Source organism: Fusarium venenatum, assembly GCF_020744135.1.
Source record: "Fusarium venenatum strain MPI-CAGE-CH-0201 chromosome Unknown EDB82scaffold_2, whole genome shotgun sequence".
Classification (NCBI taxonomy): Eukaryota; Fungi; Ascomycota; class Sordariomycetes; order Hypocreales; family Nectriaceae; genus Fusarium; species Fusarium venenatum.
Genome location: NW_027072130.1, coordinates 1,789,965 through 1,812,199, shown reverse-complemented (window position 1 = coordinate 1,812,199; position 22,235 = coordinate 1,789,965). Strand labels below are relative to the sequence as shown.

Genomic DNA, 22,235 nt, shown 5'->3' with positions numbered 1-22,235 from the left:
GGTGTGGTGGAGCTCCTTGACGGATCGGGATTTGCCGTTCTCCGGTACCTTGTCATTTTCAGTTACTGTACCTTGTCCTCCAAACCCAACATCGACCACCACTCTGAGTACGGACTGTCTTGACGATATCGATACTTGCATTACCACGCGCCATACATACTCTGCATTCCGTTGGATCATCTTGACGCCGATTCGTTGCAGGCCTCCCCCCGAGATATATAGTTTGCTGCGTTTTCGGCCATCTCTTTCCGACGACTTCTGAGTTCGACACGTACCTCGATCTCCACCTTCAAGTCGAGTCCGACTCACAGGTCTCTTCCTATCGAAACCGGTTGTACGATCGCACAATATCTGGCTCTACTATCACGCCCCCCAATCGCTGCTTGAATTGGCCGCTCCCCCATGTAGGAATCTTATATATCGACCCAGCCTCCTACACACTTCCCCGCTCGCAAGCATCGTGAGCCTTCCGGCCTGCCACCACACCGAGAGCAGGCGCTCCATTATCTCATCCCCCTCCGCCGCGAATACACCTCCATGGTCCCACCACCTCGAGCGGGATCATTTTCGCCCAATCCTGCGCAGACACTACAGACGGGTGCGAGCCATTCACCTCACCCATCGCAAGCTGCCATTCTCAGTGCTGGCGCAAGCCCCAGCGCCAGCAGTCCAACGGGCACCAACTCCTTAACCAAAATTGTTGTGGCCCAAGTCTATCTTTTGCTTAGCACTATCAAGGAGGATAAGGACCGCGCAAAGTGGGAAATACAAGTTGATCAACTGAAGAAGGTTGGCCACCCTTGTTCCCGTGAAGCTCCATGTTGGCTAACGACACATTTGCATTATAGCTCATCGATGAAAACGGTATGGAAGTCTTTTCAAAGTATTTCACCCGGCTCGTTGCCGGCAATGCGCCGCAAATATTCCCTGGCCTCAACAGGCCCGTGTCGAACCCAGGCAACTACCATATCCTTGTGGGCGAGATGCAAAAGATTTCACACGATGTCGACCAAGCAAGTAAAATCGCCGAGTCGATTGAAAGTGGCACCGAAGACATCTTTCGTGACTTTGATCTCTCAACCTTTATGGAGCATTTCAAGCTCGACCCCTTGGAAAAGACATTGTTAGCTTTGGCCTTCAAGCTTGGCTCACGGGCAGATCTAAAGACTAAAGGTAAGCGCACGCACATACCACAAGGTACCCCATCCATTGTGCTTACCCAATTGCAGCCGATGCCATATTATCTACCAACTTTCCCTCTTTCCTCGACATTATATCCCGACCTACTATTGACGCCCACGCCGACCTTTCCCCCCCTTTTATCGCTATGATCGTCGACCGATTCCTTCAATATCACCCTCCTAGCTTTAATGCGTCTGCTAGACGTGATTTGGAGACTTCTGTCACGAAGCGATGGCTCGGTCAGACCCCGGAGCAAACACCGCCGTCCGAGATTCTTGCTGCCCTCGATCTGAGCAGGGTACTTGCCGACCGACCCTCCAATGGGCTGGTCAAGTACATCCAAAAGATAGGCAGCGAACTGACTAGAGATGAGGAAACATGTGTTTCGTACTTACAGAACCGGTCCAGTAGTCTGCAGCTAGGCCCCGAACAGATCTCGGCCGCCATGACCTTCACAGCCATCAGTCAAACCTCTCAACAAGATCCGAGCATCTTGGTTGCCGCCTTGAGGCGAGTTCTTCCGAAGACATTCGATTGGATGGAGGTGATTGTCTTGTTTGACCAGCCTTCGGCCCGTGTTTCTTCTCAGCAATTCTTGCGTCTTTACCAAGCCTTTTTGCCCATCGCCCAGGACTCCAAATCTGGTTTCGATATCCAGAGGTTGTGGGGCGGCGTCTGGAGAAACCCAGAAGCTCAGCTCTCTTTTGTTAGTGCCTATGCTTCCTTGGTTCCGGAACAGCTGAATGCGACAACAATCCCCGGGCTTCAGCGCAGTATTACCATCGACGATTACGCGAATTCTCCTCCCAACGTACAAGAGCGAGCGGCTGTTGCTGTCAAGCATCCACTCGTTTCTGTTGCCGCACTTTCCTCGATCTTCAACGTTGCGCTTAGTTCTGTTATGGCTTCCACTAGTATTGAGGCCAAGAGGCTTTTCCAAGAAGTGGTTGTTCCTAATCTGGACATTTTTCTTGTCTCCGCCTTCGAGGTTCCCCGGCAACACTGGGCTCCGATGGCTATGGAAACCCTCGGCTCTCTGTTTGAGAACTTCCTCTATAAACGTTCGCCCGAATACGACTTTGTTCTTGATAGCCTCTGGAGAAAAGATAAGGATTGGGTCATCCAGCGCTTGATTGATGCTCACGCTATCAAGCCAGTGGATCTCCCGCTTGTTTTTGAACACGCAGTGAAGCATAACTGGCTTGACTCGTTGGTTTACCTGCCCAACGGTTTCGGTATTGATTTAGCTGCCCTGGCGCACGCTGAAGGATATTTGGATCTATCGAAGTGGGCACGTAACAATGCTGAACGAAGCACTGAAATTGCCCGCACTCTTGTTCAATTCTTAATGATCAAAGCGAATCTGGAAAGCCAATTTCAACGAGGGGGTGTTGATGGGCAACCTGCTATTAAGAATTCTACAACCCTTCAAGTCCGCACCGTATCGGCGTTGCTCCGAATCCTCGAAGACTTCTTACCAAGCCCTCCCGTTCCCGAGCTAATCGTCGTTCAGCGGCATTGTATCATTGCCTACCCACGGTTGATTAACTACGGCGAAGGCTACGACGACCTCATTGACGCTAACGGCAGGGATGGAAACGCCCTATCGCCGATTGCCAATGGCAAGATGGAAGAGCACTACAAGAAAATGTATAGTGAAGAAGTCCAAGTCCGGAATATCGTCGAGGTCCTCAGTCAGTACAAGCACTCCAGGGACCCTCTCGATCAGGATGTGTTTGCTTGCATGATCCACGGGCTCTTCGATGAGTATAGTCATTATGGGGATTATCCATTGGAGGCCCTCGCTACTACCGCGGTCCTCTTTGGCGGTATTATCTCCCACAAGCTTGTCTCTAATCTACCTCTTCAGATTGGATTGGGCATGATTCTGGAAGCCGTCCGAGATCACTCCCAGGAGGATCCTATGTACAAATTCGGTCTTCAGGCACTGATGCAGCTGTTCGTTCGATTCCGAGAGTGGCCCAGCTTCTGTAGACAACTTGTTCAAATTCCAGGACTCCATAACACAGAGGCTTTCAGAAAGGCAGAAGAGGTCGTTCGCGAACACGACGAGGAGCTTTCGCGTGGGCGCAACGGTGCTGGAACACCTCATGGGCTGGGATACCAGGGCGAAGCATTCCCGAATGGAAACGTTGAAGAGCTTGCGACTGCCGACCGTCAAGCGCCCGCATTTGCCTCTCTTAATGTTGACCCACCACCTCCCGACGTTGAATTCGAAGATCCGGATGAAGGCGCCCAGGACAAGGTACAATTTGTTCTTAACAACATTACTGAGGGGACGATCCGGGAGATGTGTCAGGAACTCCGAGAGACTATGGAACGTCGGCACCAGCAGTGGTTCGCCAGCCACCTGGTCGAGGAACGCGCCAAAATGCAACCAAATTACCACCACGTGTACCTCGAACTGGTCAGGTTGCTTGAGGATAGGGCTCTTTGGAGCGAGGTTCTGCGAGAGACTTACGTCAGCGTATGTCGCATGTTGAACTCCGAAGCAACGATGCAAAACTCAACCGAGAGAACACATCTCAAAAACCTCGGAGGCTGGTTAGGTCTCTTGACACTGGCGCGAGATCGCCCCATCAAGCATAAGAACATCGCGTTCAAGCAGCTTTTGATAGAGGCACACGACACTAAACGGCTCATCGTTGTCATACCTTTCGTTTGTAAGGTACTGACACAAGGCGCCACATCAGCAGTTTTCAGGCCTCCGAATCCCTGGCTTATGGACATCATCCATTTGCTGATCGAACTGTATCACAATGCTGAATTAAAGCTCAACCTTAAATTCGAAATTGAGGTTTTGTGTAAGGGCTTAAACCTGGACCACAAGAGTATTGAGCCCTCTGGCGAGATTCTAAATCGACCTGTCGTCGTTGAAGAGCCAGCTGACGTCTTGCCTACCGAACAACTCGATGCCTTTGAGAATCTGTCGTTGAATGGCATCGGTTCCACTGTTGGTGCTGGGCTCTCCCCTCAAACCCTTGCACCAACCATCCCAGACCTTGGTCCATTAATTAATATCCCCCCTACTAATGAGATGGTTGTCAGCACCACTCGGCTTCACGAGATTGTGCGTACGGCGCTCAGCCGTGCATTGCAGGACATCATTCAGCCTGTCGTTGACCGATCAGTTACGATTGCCGCAATTTCAACTCAGCAGATGATTCATAAGGATTTTGCCATTGAGCCTGACGAGAACCGAGTACGAACCTCGGCTGTAAGCATGGTGAAGGCCACGGCTGGTAGCCTTGCTCTTGTCACGTCCAAGGAGCCTCTTCGTGCCAATTTCACTAATTATATGCGAAACCTCTCGAACGACCTTCCTCAGGGACTTCCCGAGGGCACAATCATCATGTGCGTCAACTCCAACTTGGACCTGGCTTGCAACATTATCGAGAAACAGGCTGAAGAGAGAGCTGTCCCTGAAATTGAGGAGATGATCGAATCCGAACTTGAGGCTCGTCGAAGACACCGCATCCAGAGGCCCAATGATCCTTATTTCGACTCGAGCCTTAGCCGTTGGGCCATGGCCATTCCCCACCCCTACAAGCTTTCACCAAACATTAACGGCTTAAACCATGAGCAAATGGCCATATACGAAGATTTTGCTCGGCAACCACGCAGTGCAACTCTCCCCACACCCTCCCATGGCCAGTCAGCCTCTGATGCTACCAGGTCAATGGCAAACGAGGTGTTGCAGGAGCCATTCACCACTGTCCCCAACATTCCAACTCCTGCAGAGACTCCTTCGGTTCAGCAGCAGCACTTGGGCGCTCAAATGCAACCCTATGCGCCTGTTCATAGCGGCGCTAACAACATGCCCAATGGAAGATCGCCTGGGTTCCAGATGAATGTTCAGAGCTTGGCTGAGCGAGTGAACAAATTGCTTCAAGAACTTGTCAGGGTGGCTAGCGAGTCACCCGAGGAGCATTTCCAGGGCTTGCCACGACCTCATTCTCTCCTGGATGTCGTCGATGCGCTAGTACAGCACATCATCAAGACATCGCAGAACTCGGAGGAATTTGCTATCTACGCTGCGGAACAGATCACTGGCCTCATCTTCTCGCAGGTAGATGACAATTTGACCCTTGAGAGTTTGGTCCATGTGTTGGAAACATTGAGGAAGATCTCTGGTCCTGCTCTCAACAGCCGTATCCGAACTCTCTTCAGCCAGCAGGCCGGTTCCACGTTCTTGAACTTGCCATTGCTTGCAGCGCTGGTCCGAACCGATCTATTGGAGTGGAGAAGCATCGATCTGGCCATGTCCAAAGCACTTCAGGCTCGTAAGGAGGGCTCTCTCGACTTCTTGGAGCACATGCTTGATCTCACTCTTCTCGATGCTCGCCCAATCGCCCTGTACGCTGACTTTGCCTCCACCTTGGAGGCAGCTTGGGTTTGGATTCTAGAGGATCCTGAGTCCTCTGCTGGTCAACGAATCAAGTCGAAGCTGATCAATACAGGCCTTACGCGTCCCACACCAGTCGATAACCAAGTTCTCTTCAAACACGACCAGATAGAGTATGTGTTTGACGAATGGATTAGACTCTGCCACAACCACAATGCATCTGACAATATTATTGCGGCATTCGTGCAGCAACTACAAAGCAACCAGGTTCTACAAACCCGTGATGACTTTTTTGTCTTTATCCGTGTCGCACTTGACCTCTCTGCCGACCGGTTTGAATACATCGTCCGCACTGGATCTCTTGGAGATGCCTATGTGATGGTGGACGCACTTTCCAAGCTCATCGGAACTTTTATTGGCATGGGTTTTGAGCCAACATCCACCCGCCCAGCATTCATCGACTCGGTTCTGTCGCTCATTGAGCTTATCCTTACCAACCACCATGTCAAGCGCGGAGAGGAGTTGAACCAAAGAGTTTTCTTCCGCCTCCTTTCTATGCTTTTCTATGAGATTCAGACCATCTCTGAGGCCTTGCCCGAAGATGAACGCCGCGAGGTTCTGATCAAGATGGCAGTTCGACTCAACAAGATCGGGCCTGCTTTTGCCCCTGGCTTTATTTACGGCTGGCTCTCTCTCGTCCAGCACCGCGCTTTTATGCCTTCCATTTTGCAGCTGCCCGATGGTGCTGGCTGGGTACCCTTCGTCACACTTGTTTGCCAGTTACTCGACACCCTGGGTGACCAACTTAAGGTATTCGAGGTTTCAAATATTGCAAAGGACATTTACCGGGCTACGTTCAAGCTGCTCATCATTTTGCACCATGACTTCCCCGAGTTTATTGCGGCCAATCACATCAGGCTCTGCGCCAGTATCCCGCCTCATTGTACCCAGCTCATCAACGCTGTCTTGGCTGCTACTCCTCAACAGATCCCAAGGTTCAACGATTCTAATGCCAAAGACCAGACCGACGAGACAAATGTTCACCCTAGCCTCATCCATGAAGCTACTTCCGTGCTTCAGGATCAAGGACTCCTGAACGCTATCGACCAAGCGCTTCAAAGTGGCCCGACAGAAGACATTGTTGCTAATATCACACATGCCATGGCACAGGACACTCGCAAGACGACAACCTACGGCCACGTCCCTGTCGATGCTAACATGGCGGTCATCGATGCTGTTAATATTTATACTGGACAGCGTGCCGCAGAAAAGGCCGCACAGGCAGGCATCACAATGTCTGTCACCGGCGATGAACACGAAGTGACCCTCCTTTCCATGATCCTCCACGAGCTCTCTGCCGAGGTTAGATATTATCTGCTCGTCAGTGTGGTTAACCAACTTCGATTCCCCAATGCGCACACCACTTTCTTCCGACAGGCGCTTCTATACTTTTTTGGCAGGGACCTTGACGATCCTGAAGAGAACGAGATTCGTCAGGAGATCACCCGAGTGCTGCTTGAGCGGCTGGTTAGTTTCTGGCCTCAGCCATGGGGTCTCCTCTATACTGTCGTGGAACTCATGAAGAACGAAAAGTACATGTTCTTCGATCTCCCCTTTATCAAGGCAACCCCCGACGTAAGTCTAGGCCGTATGCTCCCATCTTGTCTTGGTACTAATATGTATTATCAGGTTGCCGAGAAGTTCTCACGAGTACTTACACAAGCTTAAGCTGGAGGCCACGTTCTTAGCCTGGAACGATTGGGACACGGCAGTACAAAAAGGAAATTATAGGAGAATCATAATATGCTATCAATAGGGGTTTTGGTTTGGGAGGCGATACATTACGATGAATTGTGAGATGAACGGGGCGTTGGGTCCAAAAAAAAAAAGAATTCAGAATTATAGAGGAGCGAAATGTTATGAGGTGCTGAGCCATCTTGTCCGGGGGGGCAAGAGTATCTTCAACCTGAAAGCAGCTCGCAGTTAATACTGTATTACTGTACGATAGTATTTACGATGTGTCAAAAGACATAAAATATCATGCGCATGATCGATCTTGGATCTGCTACATCTCTTTTTCATCTTGTCCATACGCGATATCCAAGTTGTTCCAAAATCTTGGTGTATTGATCTAGACAGTGACAAAGCCACGCATAACTGGGGTAGCTGTTCCCGAGAGCTTGACTGTAGCAATCTCGGACCCTTTCATGCCAACATCAACTACGATGTTACTCTCCCTGCCCATCTCAACACCCTGGTCGATTTCGTATCGGAAGTCGTGATCACCAGTGCTAGTCTGCTGAAGCGAAAGGTAGCTTGAAAGCGCGCTTGCAGCACTGCCTGTAGCTGGGTCCTCCATGGCAGCTTCCATCATCCTCGACCGGATAGAATATATTGACACACCATCTTCCTCACGTCGGTTGTTGACTACGTAGTAATATTTGCAGAGGAGGCTTTTTTTCCAACCACCGTCAAGAACGTCATTCGCAGGCAGGGATACGCCGCTTAATTGAACCCTTCCGAGATGATCAAGATCAGGAAGCTCGATGAGCACAAACGTCATACCATTGACGATACTGAACAGGGGTGCACGCAGTTCACAATCGCGTATCGCGGGGTCTGGAGAGATTTGGCCAGGCGCTGGTGCTGATAGATCGGCCAAGGTCTTTTGATGGCAGCGAACGTTGTGCGGAATAGCAGCTTGGATATAACCGGGACGGGTCTGGGTGAGTGCAATTGGGCCTGCTTTTGTTATGACCGTATCAACGCCCTTGGGGATGAGCGTGACAGCGGCACCTATAGTAGGATGTCCGGCAAACGGGATTTCGGCGTCCGTTGTAAATATGTCGATCACTCGGCGAGTGACATCACTGCCGGCATCAGGGCTGGCCTCGTGGATAAAGACTGTCTCGGAGAGGTTGAATTCGCGGGCAATGGTTTGCTTCTGCTCTTGCGTAGGCTTAGGATTACTGCTATCTGCTGGGATCGTAACGACAGCGAGGGGATTGCCTCGGTAGCGAGTCTTTGTGAAGACATCGAGTGTAACAAAGGGAAGCTCCATGGTTAAGCTTTGGTGGCTTCAGCTGGAGGGATGTTAGCTTCTATGGAAGTGCAGCTGCAACAGATGCGGCACTGGAGAGATCTGATACAGATAGGCTGGAGATTGGGCGCGGGAACCTGACCTTGACAAGAGCTTTGGCCTGATGAATCTCGATATAGCAACAAGCTGAGTGAGGATTATGACGAAGGAGGGGAAGAGTGTGGTGGGGCAGCGTCACTTTGGCAAGATGGAAAAGTAAAAACTGAGTCAGGAGAGTTCATGTGCTACGCTGAGTATAGGGTAACCTCTTGTCCCAGGATTCTGGCGTCTCGTAAAGGCAAGTGACTGTAACCAGTCGGTTATAAATTGCTTAGACAGATAAGTAAGTATATTTCCACGGTGTCACGAACCAGAAGTCTATCTCAGTATTCGGAGATTGTTCAGGTTCAAAACAGGGTTCCTAAATGAGACCACCAGAAAGAAGGGGGCTTTCTGTTAAAAGAGAGTTGTTGTGTTTGGTATGTCCTTTTACACTTAGGTAAAACGCAAAGGTTTGGTGGAGACAAGAACGGCATTGAAACGAATTGGCCAATCAAATAACAAGGATTATTTAGTGTTGATCATGGCCTGTCCCATCTGACAAAAACGGCTTGAGTGGCCTCAGGCAAGCAGGAGGTCGGTTCCATGTCTGCAAGGCGCCAAGACATGAATAGTTTGACGAACGACGGGGACTTGCAAGGAAAAGACAGACACCTCGTAGGTTGGTTTTCGAGGGATCTGCAGGCTAGTCGTTACCAGTGACTTCATGGCGGATAAAGCACGAACAGGGCAAACCAAGGATATTGCAAAAGACACACAGAAGTTGCAGCTCGTGGTGACTTCAGATGTCCCGCAGTTGAACACATCTCTCAGACCTATGATGAGCGAAAAGTCGGCATTTCCAACATTGTTGCCGTAAATGGAAACTCATCAGACGATGGGCCTGGGCAAGGGGCCGTGGACTGAACCCAGTCTCGGTGGGCCTTTGCAGAGCAAAGCTTGAGCAAGGCCTAGGCGAAAGTGGAGAGCACCCATGCTAGTGGCAGACGCTTGTTGCAGCTGGCGCGGCAAGGGGCAGGGCTAAAGATGTGCCAGTGGATATTCACCTCGTGGCATGCATCTCTTTGGATGGAGTGACATCCATTCACTCAGTCGTCGGTGGACCGTAGGGTAAACATAAAGAAGGTGATTTTGTTGATCAGGAGGCGAACTCTTTCCACTTTGAAAGATGACGCAGCAACTACAGGATGGTGGCTGGGCTGGGTCCAGGCGTTATTTTGTGCGTGTGGTGGGTAAAAGAGTCGTGTAAGAGAATTGGATGAATTCGATCTAATAAGCAGATCTGGACCAGGGGGGTATCAGTCAATGGCTGGCTTGAGGCATTGCGTGAGGTGGTCAAAGTTTTGATGTGCAAGGGCAGCTTATCGCGATTTTGCGTCGGTAATCAATGCCCAACGGCCAATCCAACATGGGATTTGAGCAGAGGCCAAACAAGACTCAAGATGACGCCTGAGCCGGAGACTGAATCGATTGCCGCGTACCCTCAAATCTGTCGCTCACTTACACAGAGGCAAGTGGAGGGCCGATCAAGGCTCCGCGGCTATAGTAATAGCATCAAGTCATATGAGTGAAGGAAAACCTCGGCCGGAGAAAGCGCTCTGAAACCCACTCCCCTGTCCAATACTGACTGACGCCAGTCAGGATAGAGGGAAACATGCTGGAATACCAATTGTGTCATTGGCTGTTGAGGCTAATGTATGTAAGAGTGTAATGTCAAGCGAGACGAGACACTTACACACATATCGGTTGAGACATGGACATGGGATGAGTATAGCCTTGCACATTGGTCTCGACCTCGATATCGGCCTCAGGCACAAAGAGTGTCTGCTCTGCATTGCAACAATAAGGGATTGGTTTGATTTGATTGCCATAGGTGACGGTTAAATGGAGTCAAACAAGGGGTCCTGCCGGTGCTGTCGGGATTCTTTTTGATGATTTGGCCCACTGCTCATCTCCATCGACTTTGAGATGAAGTGGATACTTTGCGTATTCGACAACATTAGGAATTGAAATGTGTCGGGACCAGCTTTCTCGCTTGGCTTGGCGCTCATATTGAGCTGAATATAGATGCTCATGCATTAACAGTATCTCGTCCTGTACAGCATAAGCGTGTCAAGAGAATGCGGTGTAAGAAAGATGGTCGCACGGAGCAAACAGATGCATCTGCAGATGCAGCAGTTGCAGGTGTAGTTGCAGATGCGGTGTGACCTGTAATAAAAGAGAAGCCAGGTTGGGCAGCCAGGGTTCAGTTCACTTGAATGATTATCTATTGACAGGGACACCAGGTAATGCCTGTCTGATCTGCTGTGCTGTCCTGTGTTTTGCTCTCTCTGCTACCTGAGCTCTGATCACATTACCTACAGAGTATCCACGGCCATTCTCGGGCGTTCCCCAAAAAAGATTTCAGGGTCCTCCGAGCACGCGCTAACTACGTACCTAGTAGCAGTGACCCGAAGTGGCCCGGGTTCCGGAGGTATTTTACCTTTGCAGAACGGACGCGGATGAGGCGGAAAAAACAACAGAGTCGGGCATGAGGCGAGGCTATTTCCTGAGAGGCAGTAGTGAAGAGGCTGCTGAGGCATGTACTGTACAGTCCAACCACAGTTGATCCTACCAAACTAAGCCAGAAACAGAAAAGAAATGGAAGACATTGGCGAGTCAAGATGGCTAAACTCTTCAAAGTAAGTACAATGATTAAGGTCATTTTATGTTTGTAAGTACTGTACCTGGTTGCGTAAGTTCCATTGCCTCTGCCCGGGCCGTCTGGTCATCATCGATAATAATTACTGACATTTGATTGATTGATTGATTGATTGATTTATATACATTGAGTCGTGTCAGAACGTGAAAAGGTTACTTTAGCTGCCTGGTCAAGAGTAAGCGCCCTGTTTATTTGGATGGCAGCCATTATGCAACCAGGCTGCTTCTGCCCGTCCCCCATTGAAAGGAACAACACAGACAGCAGAGGGGAAAAGTGCTGTCAATGTCGGTCGTTTTTTCCTTTGCAATTTTGTCGCGGCTGGATACTTGAATTACAAGGATGCTCCTAGATATCCACAATCATGACCCCACCATGCGTTAGCGTGCCCCGCTCTCGGCAGCCATGCACGCCAGTCTCAACCAATCCAGTTTAGTTGAAACGAAAAAAAAAAAAAAAAAGTTCGAGCTCTCGTGCTCTCGTTACTCTTGCTCTGCTTCCCTTGCTCTTGCTCTGCTTCCCTTGCTCCAACATGTGGCAGTCAGCACACAGAGTTCACTCTTTCCCGTCATAGAGGGGAGCATCACTTCTCCTCTTGTAAGTCAGAGTGTGCCTCCAGTCCTGCAATGGAGACAAGTTCATTCTCTCCGGACCTATCAGCTTACAAGAATTGATTCATTGCAAGTCCCTTCTTAGCTAGCTTCCCCGTTTGTGCCTTCCCCAGCACCGCTACTGTACAAGTCTCATCGCCCACTCTTTGCCCCCCATCTCATCCCCTTCTACTGGAGTATCCTCCTCCTCATGGTTGCCATTATTGCGCGCTCCCTTGCCTACTTTCCATCTTCTGTTGCTCTTGCTCTTGTGTCGTCAACACCCGTAGACCGCCTCCACTCTCGGCTTCAGTCCATCGATCAATAACAAACACTCCCACCCCCCTTCGATCACCATTCCCTTGACATCTCTCCTCCTTCATTCTTCCATCTTTATCCATACCTATAATCTACATCACCGTTGTCCTCGCTAGATCCATATAGTAGACCCTTGGAGATCTCTCTGATCCCTTTCAACACCGAGTTTACAAACTGCTAGCAACGTCCCGGTGACCGTTCTACCAAAAGTCTACAGTCCATCCGTCCATCATCTGTATAGATAGACTAGACTTCTTCTCTTCCAAGCTTAATCTCCATCTTGTTTCAACACAACATTCTCGCCATGCCTTACAATACGCGCCGCAAGTCGCTATCTTTACCCAGTCTCGGCATACACGTCCCAATGACACATGCTGCTCGCGCTGCTGCCGCCGCCTCCAAGAGCGCTTCAAGATCGTCCTCGTCGTCATTATCCAGTGCTGCCTCATCCGCCTTGTCATCACCCTCATCAGGTTCTGAGGCCCCCGAGGCGCATCCCAGCAAACGACAGAAGCGATCCCATACCGACGACAGTGCTATTGAGCAGACACCACCTCCTTCGCCTACACTAGACTCGAGCCTCGATCTAGATACAGTGAAGTCCAAGATTGACTTTGAAGCGATCCGCGACGATATCGTTGAAGCCGTTATTATTCGATTGCAATCTACTGGAAACCGTCCTCATCTGGTCAAAGAGTTGGCTACCGTTTTGGCCCAACGTCTTACCTCTGTGCAACAGTAAGTTTTGAGACACCAACCATTCCCCTCAACCCCTCCACTTCCCATGCGCTAACATTCCGATCCCAGCTCTGCCAACCCTTGCGCCATCATCTCTTCCCGGCTGGCTTCATATGCTAAGCGATCATGCTGGACTGCCCAAAAACCCTGCCCTCTCGCCAAAGAACTCGAGAACATTCACCCTCGGAGGACTTACTACTTTCTCGCTACCTGCCCTCGTCAACCCATCCCTGAACCCAGTTCCGCTGTGCCTTCTCTTTCCGCTCTCGACACGCCTTCCGTGTCGTTGACGGACGACTCTGGCTCTGACGATGTTGAAGCTCGCAGACGCGAACTCAGTCCCTCGCCCGAGGTTGACCTCTCGGATCACGGATTTGAGGAAGGTGACGATGAAGTCATGATGCCTGCCACTCCCATTGGCTCTCTTCCTTCTCATCATCGCTTTGTGCCAAACCGTCGCAACAGCCGTCACAACTCACCGCCTCTGGAAAAAGACGAGCGGGAGTTTACTCAAACGGCCGATTTCTTGCAGAAACGCAAGTTTGCCGAAGACACCCCTGCTGCTGAGACCGCCGATCGCACCACTCACACCTCGGAGTATGGATACCGCGACGACTTTTGGTTCGGTGACCACCGCATCTTCACTTCAAGTGCCTTGCTTACTAGCCCCGCGGTAAAGCCTAGCTCCATGTCAAACATGACATCAGGTCCCCGAAAAGAAGATGACGGCGAGACCTGGTTGAAGTTTAACAAGCTTATGGAATGGGACCAAGGCGCCGAGAGTATTGAAATTGACGAGCTCGATGGCTTGCTTGACGACTGCTGAGCGATTACGACTTCTCTGGCAGCTGCAAGAGATCGGGGATGAACGAGATGATAATTCCGCCATGTCTGCGACGACGGATATACGACACACACTTACATATTAATTGCATGGGGAAGGCGCTTGTTGAAGCATTTGTACATTTAGAACAGTCTGGTGTTTTGGATTGATTGGGTTTGGAGTACCAGGAAAAGGGATTACAGCATCCCCGTGGTTTTGATTTATTCGGCGCCAAAAAGGTTGCGCATATTTGGGTTCTAAAAATGCAATGCCGCTCATACTGCTTTCGACTCTTGAATATTGTACATAATCCTATATTCTACAAACCCTTCTCATTCTTCATATTAATCGTTTGCTCGAGTGAATGCGTGACGTGTCAAGTCTTGTCATTCACGCGTAACTCGACCCAGACCAAGGTGCCCATTTGTAGAAAGTTGGGCCGTTCCACCTTGACGATTTCAAGGCCTGGTGTTTTGCTTGCTGCCTCTTCGACGAGAGCCTCGATATCGCGATTCCACCAACAGCCGTATTTCGCAAAATGTTTGCCAGCATTTTGATCGAGGAGACCATTAACAATACCATACCAGCCCTTGCCGTGCTCGAGGAGAATTATGCGACCTGACCCTGGCTTGACAACCTTGGCCAGGTTATTGACGACAGCGACAGGGTCAGACACGGAGCACAGGCCAAATGTTTGAATAACCGTATCGTATTTCGTGGTCGCAGGGGTCGCCGGCCCGGGAATCGGATGATGTGCGTCGGAATGAATTAATCGGAGTTGATCGTTGAGATACGATAATTGTCCTCCGGTATGGTCGGCCATAGTAGATGCGCGGACAATGGGATCAGACCCTTCCATAGGCGGAACAGTTTTGACCAGGCGTTTTCGAGCTACATCGAGCATATCGACCGAAATATCGAGACCGGTGAATGACAAAACACCTCGAGGGATCTTACTGCCGAATTTGCTGAGTTTCCCTTCCACGCGCATGTTCAATGGCTCCCAGTTGAAGTATTCCAGGTTGCGACCTGTGCCCATTGCCAACTCCAGTACATGTCCGTCCGCGCGTTCTGCTAAGCGCTTTCGTAACTTTGTGATGCCCATCCACCACTCGGGAAGAGTAAGCTCCTTGTCGAACTGTTCCGCGTTATCGCCATCGAGGGCTGGTGGTCGACCAGTAGGGGTAGCGTGTTCGCATTCGCCGCTGCAGGGTGTCGCTTTGAAGGACGCGGCAGCTGTTCCGAAGATGTAGAAGCCGAGAGCACCGGCGAGTAGAGCTGCTCCTGTTAGAGGAAGCCATGTTGCACGCCAGAGATCGAGAAGAGTTTCGGCTTGCTGGGGAGACGACGAAGCGGAGGACGAGGACGAGGATGAGGTGGATGTGGAGGAGGGTTTCGGGATATATTCAGGTCGAGGTTTGCTGGGCGTTGTGTATTAGTATACTCGCTTTTTGGGTATCGTATGCGGACAAGGAGATGTACGGTTTGTAGGGTTTCGAGATCTTTGGTGGGGGTCGAGATGTCGGCGTTTTGATATTAGGGCGGGGAGTTCGAGGTGTAGAGCTCGCGAAACGGCATTGTGTGCGGAAGGCTCTCATAGTGAGACCTCGAGCTGAATTGATCATGATGGCGGTATTTCCATGGGGTTCGTGGCGACTATTGAGGTGCGAAACGGGGGAATTGAAGCTGTCTTGATGATGAGGTTTTACATGTCGAAGTGAGTGGATGAAAATACGATTACAAGCAGGGTTTCGTGGAGCGGGTCGGTTCCATTCGACGGGTGGGTCCGATCTCTGGGGGCGCATTCATCATATCGCGGAGCGTTAACGGTCATTGATACCTTTATGACTTACAACAATCATCTGTTGACACTAAATCTCTTGAATCAGAAGCTGAACCAGAATTACAACAGAGAGCCTCACAGACCATACAGCTCTCTTTTCAGCTGATACAAATAAAGCATGGCAACACAAAATGACCTCCAAGAGCTTATACGCCTGCTCACGGCGCGTAAAGTGTCCATGATGGCAGCCATGGGCCACGTAAAAGCTCTGCAATCAAAGAATCTCCGGAGGTAGCATTGGTAAAATCATCTTATAACATTATACTAACGTGTATACTACAGTATCGCTCAAATCGCTGATGCCCCTTTGGCTACAGTCGAGGAAGCCCTCGGTGATGATGCCAAGATAGCAAAGAGTCTTCACACAGCGTGCAAGAATCACGAGAAGAAGAGTGGTACTAAGCGCGCAGCTGAAGATGGCGCCAAAACTACTGCGGAAGTGAAGAAGCCGAAACTTGAGGCCCATCGACGTGATTTAGACTATAGCGCTATGTCTGGAGATGATCTCGAAGCAGCTCTAGAGTTACCCTTGGAAGAGGACGAGGAAATCATTCGAAACACTACCGTTATTACTAATAGGGCGCCCTTGCTCTTGGCTTTTGCTGTTGAACTATTACGATTTACTATGCCGGAACAGCCTCTGAGCAGTCGGTTGAGTCTCGCGCAGGCTGTCGTGAGCGCCAATTCGCGAACCAAAGCTATAAGTATAGGTGTCGAGAAGGCTCTCCCTGGTGGACAAGAAAAAGCCCCCGAGGGACAACCAAAGATTTCGATTATGAACCGTCCCGTTCCGGTTCTCAAACGAGGCGGATATACCTGGTCAGGCTCTTCTCAGGTTACATCATCCAACGCTTCAACAGCAACCCTTCAGAGCAGTCCACCAAACCCAAAAGGCTGGATCGCAAGTCGAAAGTTATCTTCGAGGGGTTCTACATTCATAGCCCATGCTATACCTATAACTTCACCTTCTACACGTGGTGCAGTTATCAAATCTCTCATGGCTGAGAAGCCAGAGTTGGAGACTGCAACGCACAACGCCTGGGCTATTCGGACCAGCTTCGGAAACTCACCCCTTAAACAAGAAGCCTCTTTTGACGATGGAGAGTCGGGATGTGGAAACTTCTTGCTCCAACAACTGCGCGATCTCGACATCAGCAATACGCTCGTCGTGCTTACAAGATGGTACGGCGGTGTCATGCTTGGCCCCGATCGCTGGCGCCTGATGAGGGAGTGCCTCAACGACGCTCTATCATCTCAGAAGCGTACATCTAGCCTCAATGGGGAACCTGTCTGGGCTCTCGATCCAGAAGACAAGAATCCCTCAACGTCAACTGTCGGCATGCCGATCCATCGACCAGAGGGTGCACGGAACTACATTCTACGAGCCTTTGCGCCAGTTGAGGATAGCGGAAAGAAGACGGTCACCGCTGCCAACGAAGAGAAACATGAGAATCTGGGACGTGTTCTCGGTGCGTTGCGATTACTGTTTGGGAGCTGGGGTGGTACTCTGGGCCGCGAAGAGCTGGATAAGCGAGCGTGGACTTGGTATATCAACCTTCGGCCTGATGTTCAAGCTGGACCTGCGGGATGGGGTGCAAAGGGAACGTTGAATTTAGGAAAGGTATTGGACTTGAGGAGGAACGAAGGTACATAATGCATGTATTACATGAGCTCTGGTTGAGAACGACAAAACTACTAATATACATCCGCCATGATTTTACCTTGACAATCCAGTTAACATGTTCGTCCTGACCGATGCAATAACTCACGATTTTGAACTTACAAACGTGACTTGGGGCACGAGGAAAGGATGGATGACAATATAACTTTCGGGTTGCTCTAGAGACTCGACAGATTTCACGTATAGGTAGCATGTCGGACATGGCTACTTATGCAGGCGACTTTTCAGATCTCGTATCTAGATGTAGACACAGCAGGCTGAACAATGTATAAAAATTGTAGGGGTGTTCATTTACGCCGAGTTCAATAATTCGAATCTTGTTTTGGATTGTCCAATGCTGTTGCAGTCGCGCCAAATGGGAGACTGGCCAGTCGGCAGCAGAAAGTTGTCCTCCTAAGTCTTAGGGTACAAAAATCCGTAGGTGTTCTAAGAATTATGGTCTAAGTAGCATAAAATGACATGTGAATTTCTTCTGTTATGCTTCCAGCGGCCAAGTTTTCTGATGCCTTGGGGACTGGGTGTTGTCTAGCAGGATGCCTATGTTCCACGAATACATACACCATCACTTATGACCCATAACCCAAATATTATGCGGTTTATTCAACATGATGATGAACCTATCATCATGTCAGAAGTTGCTGTCCAGTCACCTATCGTGCTGACATGTGCTGAGCCCAACCTGTCTATTGTTCCATCAAAAGTGCCCAACGGTTTATGCTTGAGTCCCAATCGTACTCATATCAGGGGGGGTCATGCACACATACTTGTAAAGTTTCCAGGCTTTATAGTTCATGCATGAGCATTAACTTCCAGAGCTTATCGAACAACCGTTGCGCCTGCATGTCTTTGGCCAAGCAACACGGATAGAATGCGCCAACTCATAAACTCCTAGCAAACCAGCCTCTCTGGAAAATTTTCTTATCACTAGGGAAAAACGGTCTTATACCCATCCCATCACGATACCATTGAACCATTTTGAGAGCAAGTATCAGCGGGAAAATGCTTGTTACTCCTCAAAGAATATGCGTATAGGTCTGAAACTGACCTTAACCCCTATCAATTCGTTCTAGGCGCAGTGGCAGAGTGGTCTAATGCGATAGACTAGAAATCTATTCTCTTCGGAGGCGTCTGTTCGAATCAGGCCTGCGTCGAATTGATCTTTTTGCAGTGTGGATGTTTTGTTTCCTGGACAATCAAGTCAGTTGGTCGACCTGTCATAGTTTTTGCTATTAATGAGTCGACGTTGGTTGGTTTCATTGCGTTGATAGACGTTGCAGTGTTGCTGGGTGGATAAATGCATGTCTTGAACAATATTGACTTTGAATGAGGCAGACCAATATGAGTCAACCCGGGCTGTCTCATACAATAAACGACCTGATGACATGTTGAAATTCCGGACGAATAGCCATGTTTCTCTCGAAAACAAGAAATTGTATAAGTCAACCTGGTTTATGGTCATTCTTTGAATTGCCCCGAGACAAAGAAGCGCGACTAAGACGCGTACAGTAGTGTAGCAAGGTTGGAACGACTCACCGTCTCCCCGAGACCTAAATAAGAAAGATGCCCGTAGGTTTAATTGAGCTTTGGATTCTTCTCACCAATGGTTGAGTAGAAGTTCAGTGTAAGCAGGAACAGAGGCGCTTTGGATGAAATGAGTTTAAGCCTGTTACCTGCTAACACATCCATATGATCGCCTAGGTGGTTCTGAAGATTAACTGCTATTAGTGATGTATTACAGGTAGGACCACGCCAGCAACCTACTGAGGTCAGTAACCAAGCAAGCAAAAGAGGTATGCAGCCTGCCTATCTCGTCTAAAAGTAAACATTCATCCATACCGCCTACCTGGTAATATTCATTCATCGCTCAAGTCACGAATTCTCGTTCGCCAGGAACAGCGGCAGAGAGACCACAATCTGTTGCAACGCCCGCCACAAAGTTAATGCACAGACAACGAGATTCTCGTCTCGTATAACACAAAGCTTTTCAAAGATTCCGTCCATTAACTCGCGTCTTTCTTTGTTCTTTTATTTTCTGTTTGTTGACAGACTTGAGCCTGTTCGTACTTGAAATTGGACCCTTTTTCTTTCTTCTGCCTTTCCCCCCGCCTTCCCGTATTCATCATCTTCCTCCTCCCCCACCATCAGCAGAACGAGACCTCTTTTTCTTTGGTCATTGACCGACTAGCAAAGATAGTCTCAAACTCGCAGACATTTTTCTTTGGCTGCCCGAGCAACTCGAGTCTGATTCTTTCTTGACGTTTCACGATTAACGATCGCATAATACGAAACAAGGCAAAGACAAGACAAGACAAGACAGGGCGAGATACCCACTGCGCAATCTCGATAATAAGACGGGACTTGCATCACCGCAACTTAAACCCCGAGAAGCTCTCCCTACAGCTTCAGCTCCCAACATCCACGCCGCCGACGCAGCTGTCTCTTGCTTAATTCTTCTCAAAAGACGGATCTCACGTTTCACCCTTTCTTCAACACAATCATCGATTTGCGATACCTTTTACGCATACACAGCGCCGACCATGGAGAATTACCAGAAGCTGGAAAAGATTGGTGAAGGTACGTGTGCTCTTCTCTGCCAAGCTTCACCCTGAAAGCTCCCGCAGATCACTAGCTTTCTTTTTTACTGCAAGACCATAATTCTGACATGTTCCAGGCACATACGGTGTCGTGTACAAGGCTCGAGACCTCGCCAATGGCGGTCGAATTGTCGCCCTAAAGAAGATTCGCCTTGAAGCTGAAGATGAAGGCGTCCCAAGTACCGCCATTCGCGAAATTTCCCTCCTCAAGGAAATGCGAGACCCCAACATTGTCCGTCTGTTCAATATTGTTCACTCAGATGGTCACAAACTATATCTCGTTTTTGAGTTCCTCGACCTCGATCTCAAGAAGTACATGGAATCTCTTCCCGTAAGCGATGGCGGTCGAGGCAAGGCCTTGCCCGATGGTACATCGCCGCACTTGCAACATCTTGGCCTCGGCGACATGGTCGTTCGCAAGTTCATGTACCAGCTTTGTGATGGTGTCAAGTACTGTCATTCCCGCCGGGTCCTCCACCGTGATCTCAAGCCACAGAACCTTCTAATCGACAAGGAGGGTAACCTCAAACTCGCCGATTTTGGTCTTGCTCGCGCTTTTGGCGTGCCTCTGCGCACATACACTCACGAAGTTGTCACTCTTTGGTATCGATCCCCTGAAATTCTACTGGGAGGCCGTCAATACTCGACTGGCGTGGACATGTGGTCCGTTGGCTGCATCTTTGCCGAGATGTGCACACGCAAGCCTCTTTTCCCCGGTGACTCTGAAATTGATGAAATCTTCAAGATCTTCCGGTAAGTGATATGACTACGCCATGACTATTATTCAGGCAACTAATAGTTCTCCAGCACTCTCGGTACACCCTCTGAAGACATCTGGCCAGGTGTCACATCTTACCCAGACTTCAAGGCATCCTTCCCCAAGTGGCAGCGTGACTACAGTAACTCTCTGTGCAGCACTCTTGATGAACACGGTCTAGAATTGCTTGAGATGATGTTGGTGTATGACCCAGCAAACCGTATCTCGGCTAAGGGAGCTTTCAACCACCCCTATTTTGAGCCGTACCTGGCACAGAAGCAGGCATCTGCTCAGACGAATGGCTATTATCACTAGATGGGATACGCAGCTCCATACCGGATGATGCAGATGCAGATGCACTAAACTTTACTCCGCCGACAGGAAGACTGACGGGTGGAAATAGTATTCTTGCTTTGAGGATACCTTTGGCATTTCGGCCAAAGCCAATGGGACATGCGGACATGGCAACGGCCGCGATGGGGTTTCCAATCGACCCTGAGCAGTCGGCTGCCTCTTGGCTTAAACTGCAGTTCGGCTAGCCTTGCTTGACTCGACCATGCATTGCTGGAAGATCTATCAGTACCTGGACCAGGCATTTGACCAACATAATTGGCTTGTTCTGTTATGGGGTCAAAAGCTATTATGCCTGGTCAACTAATGGAGGTGGTGTGGATTCGTTATGACAGAACAGGGATAGAATCAACAAGCAATTGCTTGTCTTTTAGGCGTTTGGAAGGCAGACAGATAGAGGACTTGAGATCAAGTTCTTACGAAGGGCGGCAGATCTTTTATTCGTATGGCTTTGATTTTGAATGTGCTTTGTAAATGATAGTACTTAGCTCAGCGTGTGGTTTGATATCCGGGGCGTGGCAAAGCATGACAATTGATGATATTATGATACGTTTGGCAAATGTTACCGTGTTCAGTCTTTCCTACTCATTGTGTGCTCTTCAGAGCTATCTCGTAAGACCAACTGCATATGGGGTTGATCAGGAATAGATGGCCCCCATCGGTCGTACGGCGACAATGCAATGGAGGTGTGCAATTGTTGAAGCGATGGACGGCCAGATCCTACAACCCAGCATCACTCAGCCTCTCGGGTGGAATTTGGGATCTTTACCGAGAAACCGGGACGAACCAGGCCGGAGATCAGGACTGGTCACTTGCGTCGACAACAGAGCATTGTGCGTCTCGCCCCCGCGACCAACAACAACAACAGACTGTTGGTCTGGATCACCTTGGCAAGTCTGCACTGCCACGAAGGAGACACCACGGACCGAAGAAATCCCAGGCGTTTTTACAAATGGAGAATATAGGCGCTGATAGCTAATATAGACCGACCAGGTCGCGCGTCTCCATCTAAAGGGCCGCCGGTACTGCAACACGAATCTATTCTGGTAACAATTTCCGATCTGGTGAACCCCATGTCGTCTCTGGCTTGATAGCCGCCTAACAATAATAGCAAGCTGTGGGGTTGGTCTTGAAACGCGGCGCTTAGAGGAAGAT

At 49.7% G+C, this 22,235-nt stretch overlaps 6 protein-coding genes and 1 non-coding gene across 7 annotated transcripts; 5 read left to right on the top strand and 2 right to left on the bottom strand.

Moving 5' to 3' along the window:
- The first annotated feature begins 94 nt into the window (after positions 1–94).
- Positions 95–7,616, top strand: EDB82DRAFT_495599 (CCR4-Not complex component, Not1-domain-containing protein). The gene is made up of 4 exons (XM_025733459.2): positions 95–789; positions 849–1,173; positions 1,230–7,183; positions 7,238–7,616. Exons 1-4 carry the CDS (start codon positions 538–540, stop codon positions 7,274–7,276), a joined length of 6,570 nt encoding a protein of 2,189 aa, XP_025584363.1. The 5' UTR covers positions 95–537; the 3' UTR covers positions 7,277–7,616.
- Positions 7,617–7,679: 63 nt separating this feature from the next.
- On the bottom strand, positions 7,680–8,609 carry EDB82DRAFT_523304 (uncharacterized protein; the record flags this gene model as incomplete). The annotated part of the gene is made up of 1 exon (XM_025733458.1): positions 7,680–8,609. The coding sequence occupies one exon, from the start codon at positions 8,607–8,609 to the stop codon at positions 7,680–7,682; it is 930 nt and encodes a 309-aa protein (XP_025584362.1).
- A 3,878-nt stretch (positions 8,610–12,487) lies between these two features.
- On the top strand, positions 12,488–14,044 carry EDB82DRAFT_135017 (uncharacterized protein). Its single transcript, XM_025733457.2, has 2 exons — positions 12,488–13,031; positions 13,101–14,044. The coding sequence occupies exons 1-2, from the start codon at positions 12,598–12,600 to the stop codon at positions 13,855–13,857; spliced, it is 1,191 nt and encodes a 396-aa protein (XP_025584361.1). The 5' UTR covers positions 12,488–12,597; the 3' UTR covers positions 13,858–14,044.
- Positions 14,045–14,230: 186 nt separating this feature from the next.
- Positions 14,231–15,479, bottom strand: EDB82DRAFT_474009 (S-adenosyl-L-methionine-dependent methyltransferase; the record flags this gene model as incomplete). Its single annotated transcript, XM_025733456.1, has 2 exons — positions 14,231–15,275; positions 15,337–15,479. The coding sequence occupies 2 exons, from the start codon at positions 15,477–15,479 to the stop codon at positions 14,231–14,233; spliced, it is 1,188 nt and encodes a 395-aa protein (XP_025584360.1).
- Positions 15,480–15,675: 196 nt separating this feature from the next.
- On the top strand, positions 15,676–17,769 carry EDB82DRAFT_495590 (uncharacterized protein). The gene is made up of 2 exons (XM_025733455.2): positions 15,676–15,928; positions 15,980–17,769. The coding sequence occupies exons 1-2, from the start codon at positions 15,816–15,818 to the stop codon at positions 17,349–17,351; spliced, it is 1,485 nt and encodes a 494-aa protein (XP_025584359.1). The 5' UTR covers positions 15,676–15,815; the 3' UTR covers positions 17,352–17,769.
- A 678-nt stretch (positions 17,770–18,447) lies between these two features.
- Positions 18,448–18,529, top strand: EDB82DRAFT_t163. The gene has a single exon. It is a non-coding gene; the product is annotated as a tRNA-Ser (tRNA).
- A 1,386-nt stretch (positions 18,530–19,915) lies between these two features.
- EDB82DRAFT_474007 (cell division control protein 2) lies at positions 19,916–21,044 on the top strand (the record flags this gene model as incomplete). The annotated part of the gene is made up of 3 exons (XM_025733453.2): positions 19,916–19,952; positions 20,050–20,725; positions 20,780–21,044. The coding sequence occupies 3 exons, from the start codon at positions 19,916–19,918 to the stop codon at positions 21,042–21,044; spliced, it is 978 nt and encodes a 325-aa protein (XP_025584358.2).
- Between the last annotated feature and the right edge of the window lie 1,191 nt (positions 21,045–22,235).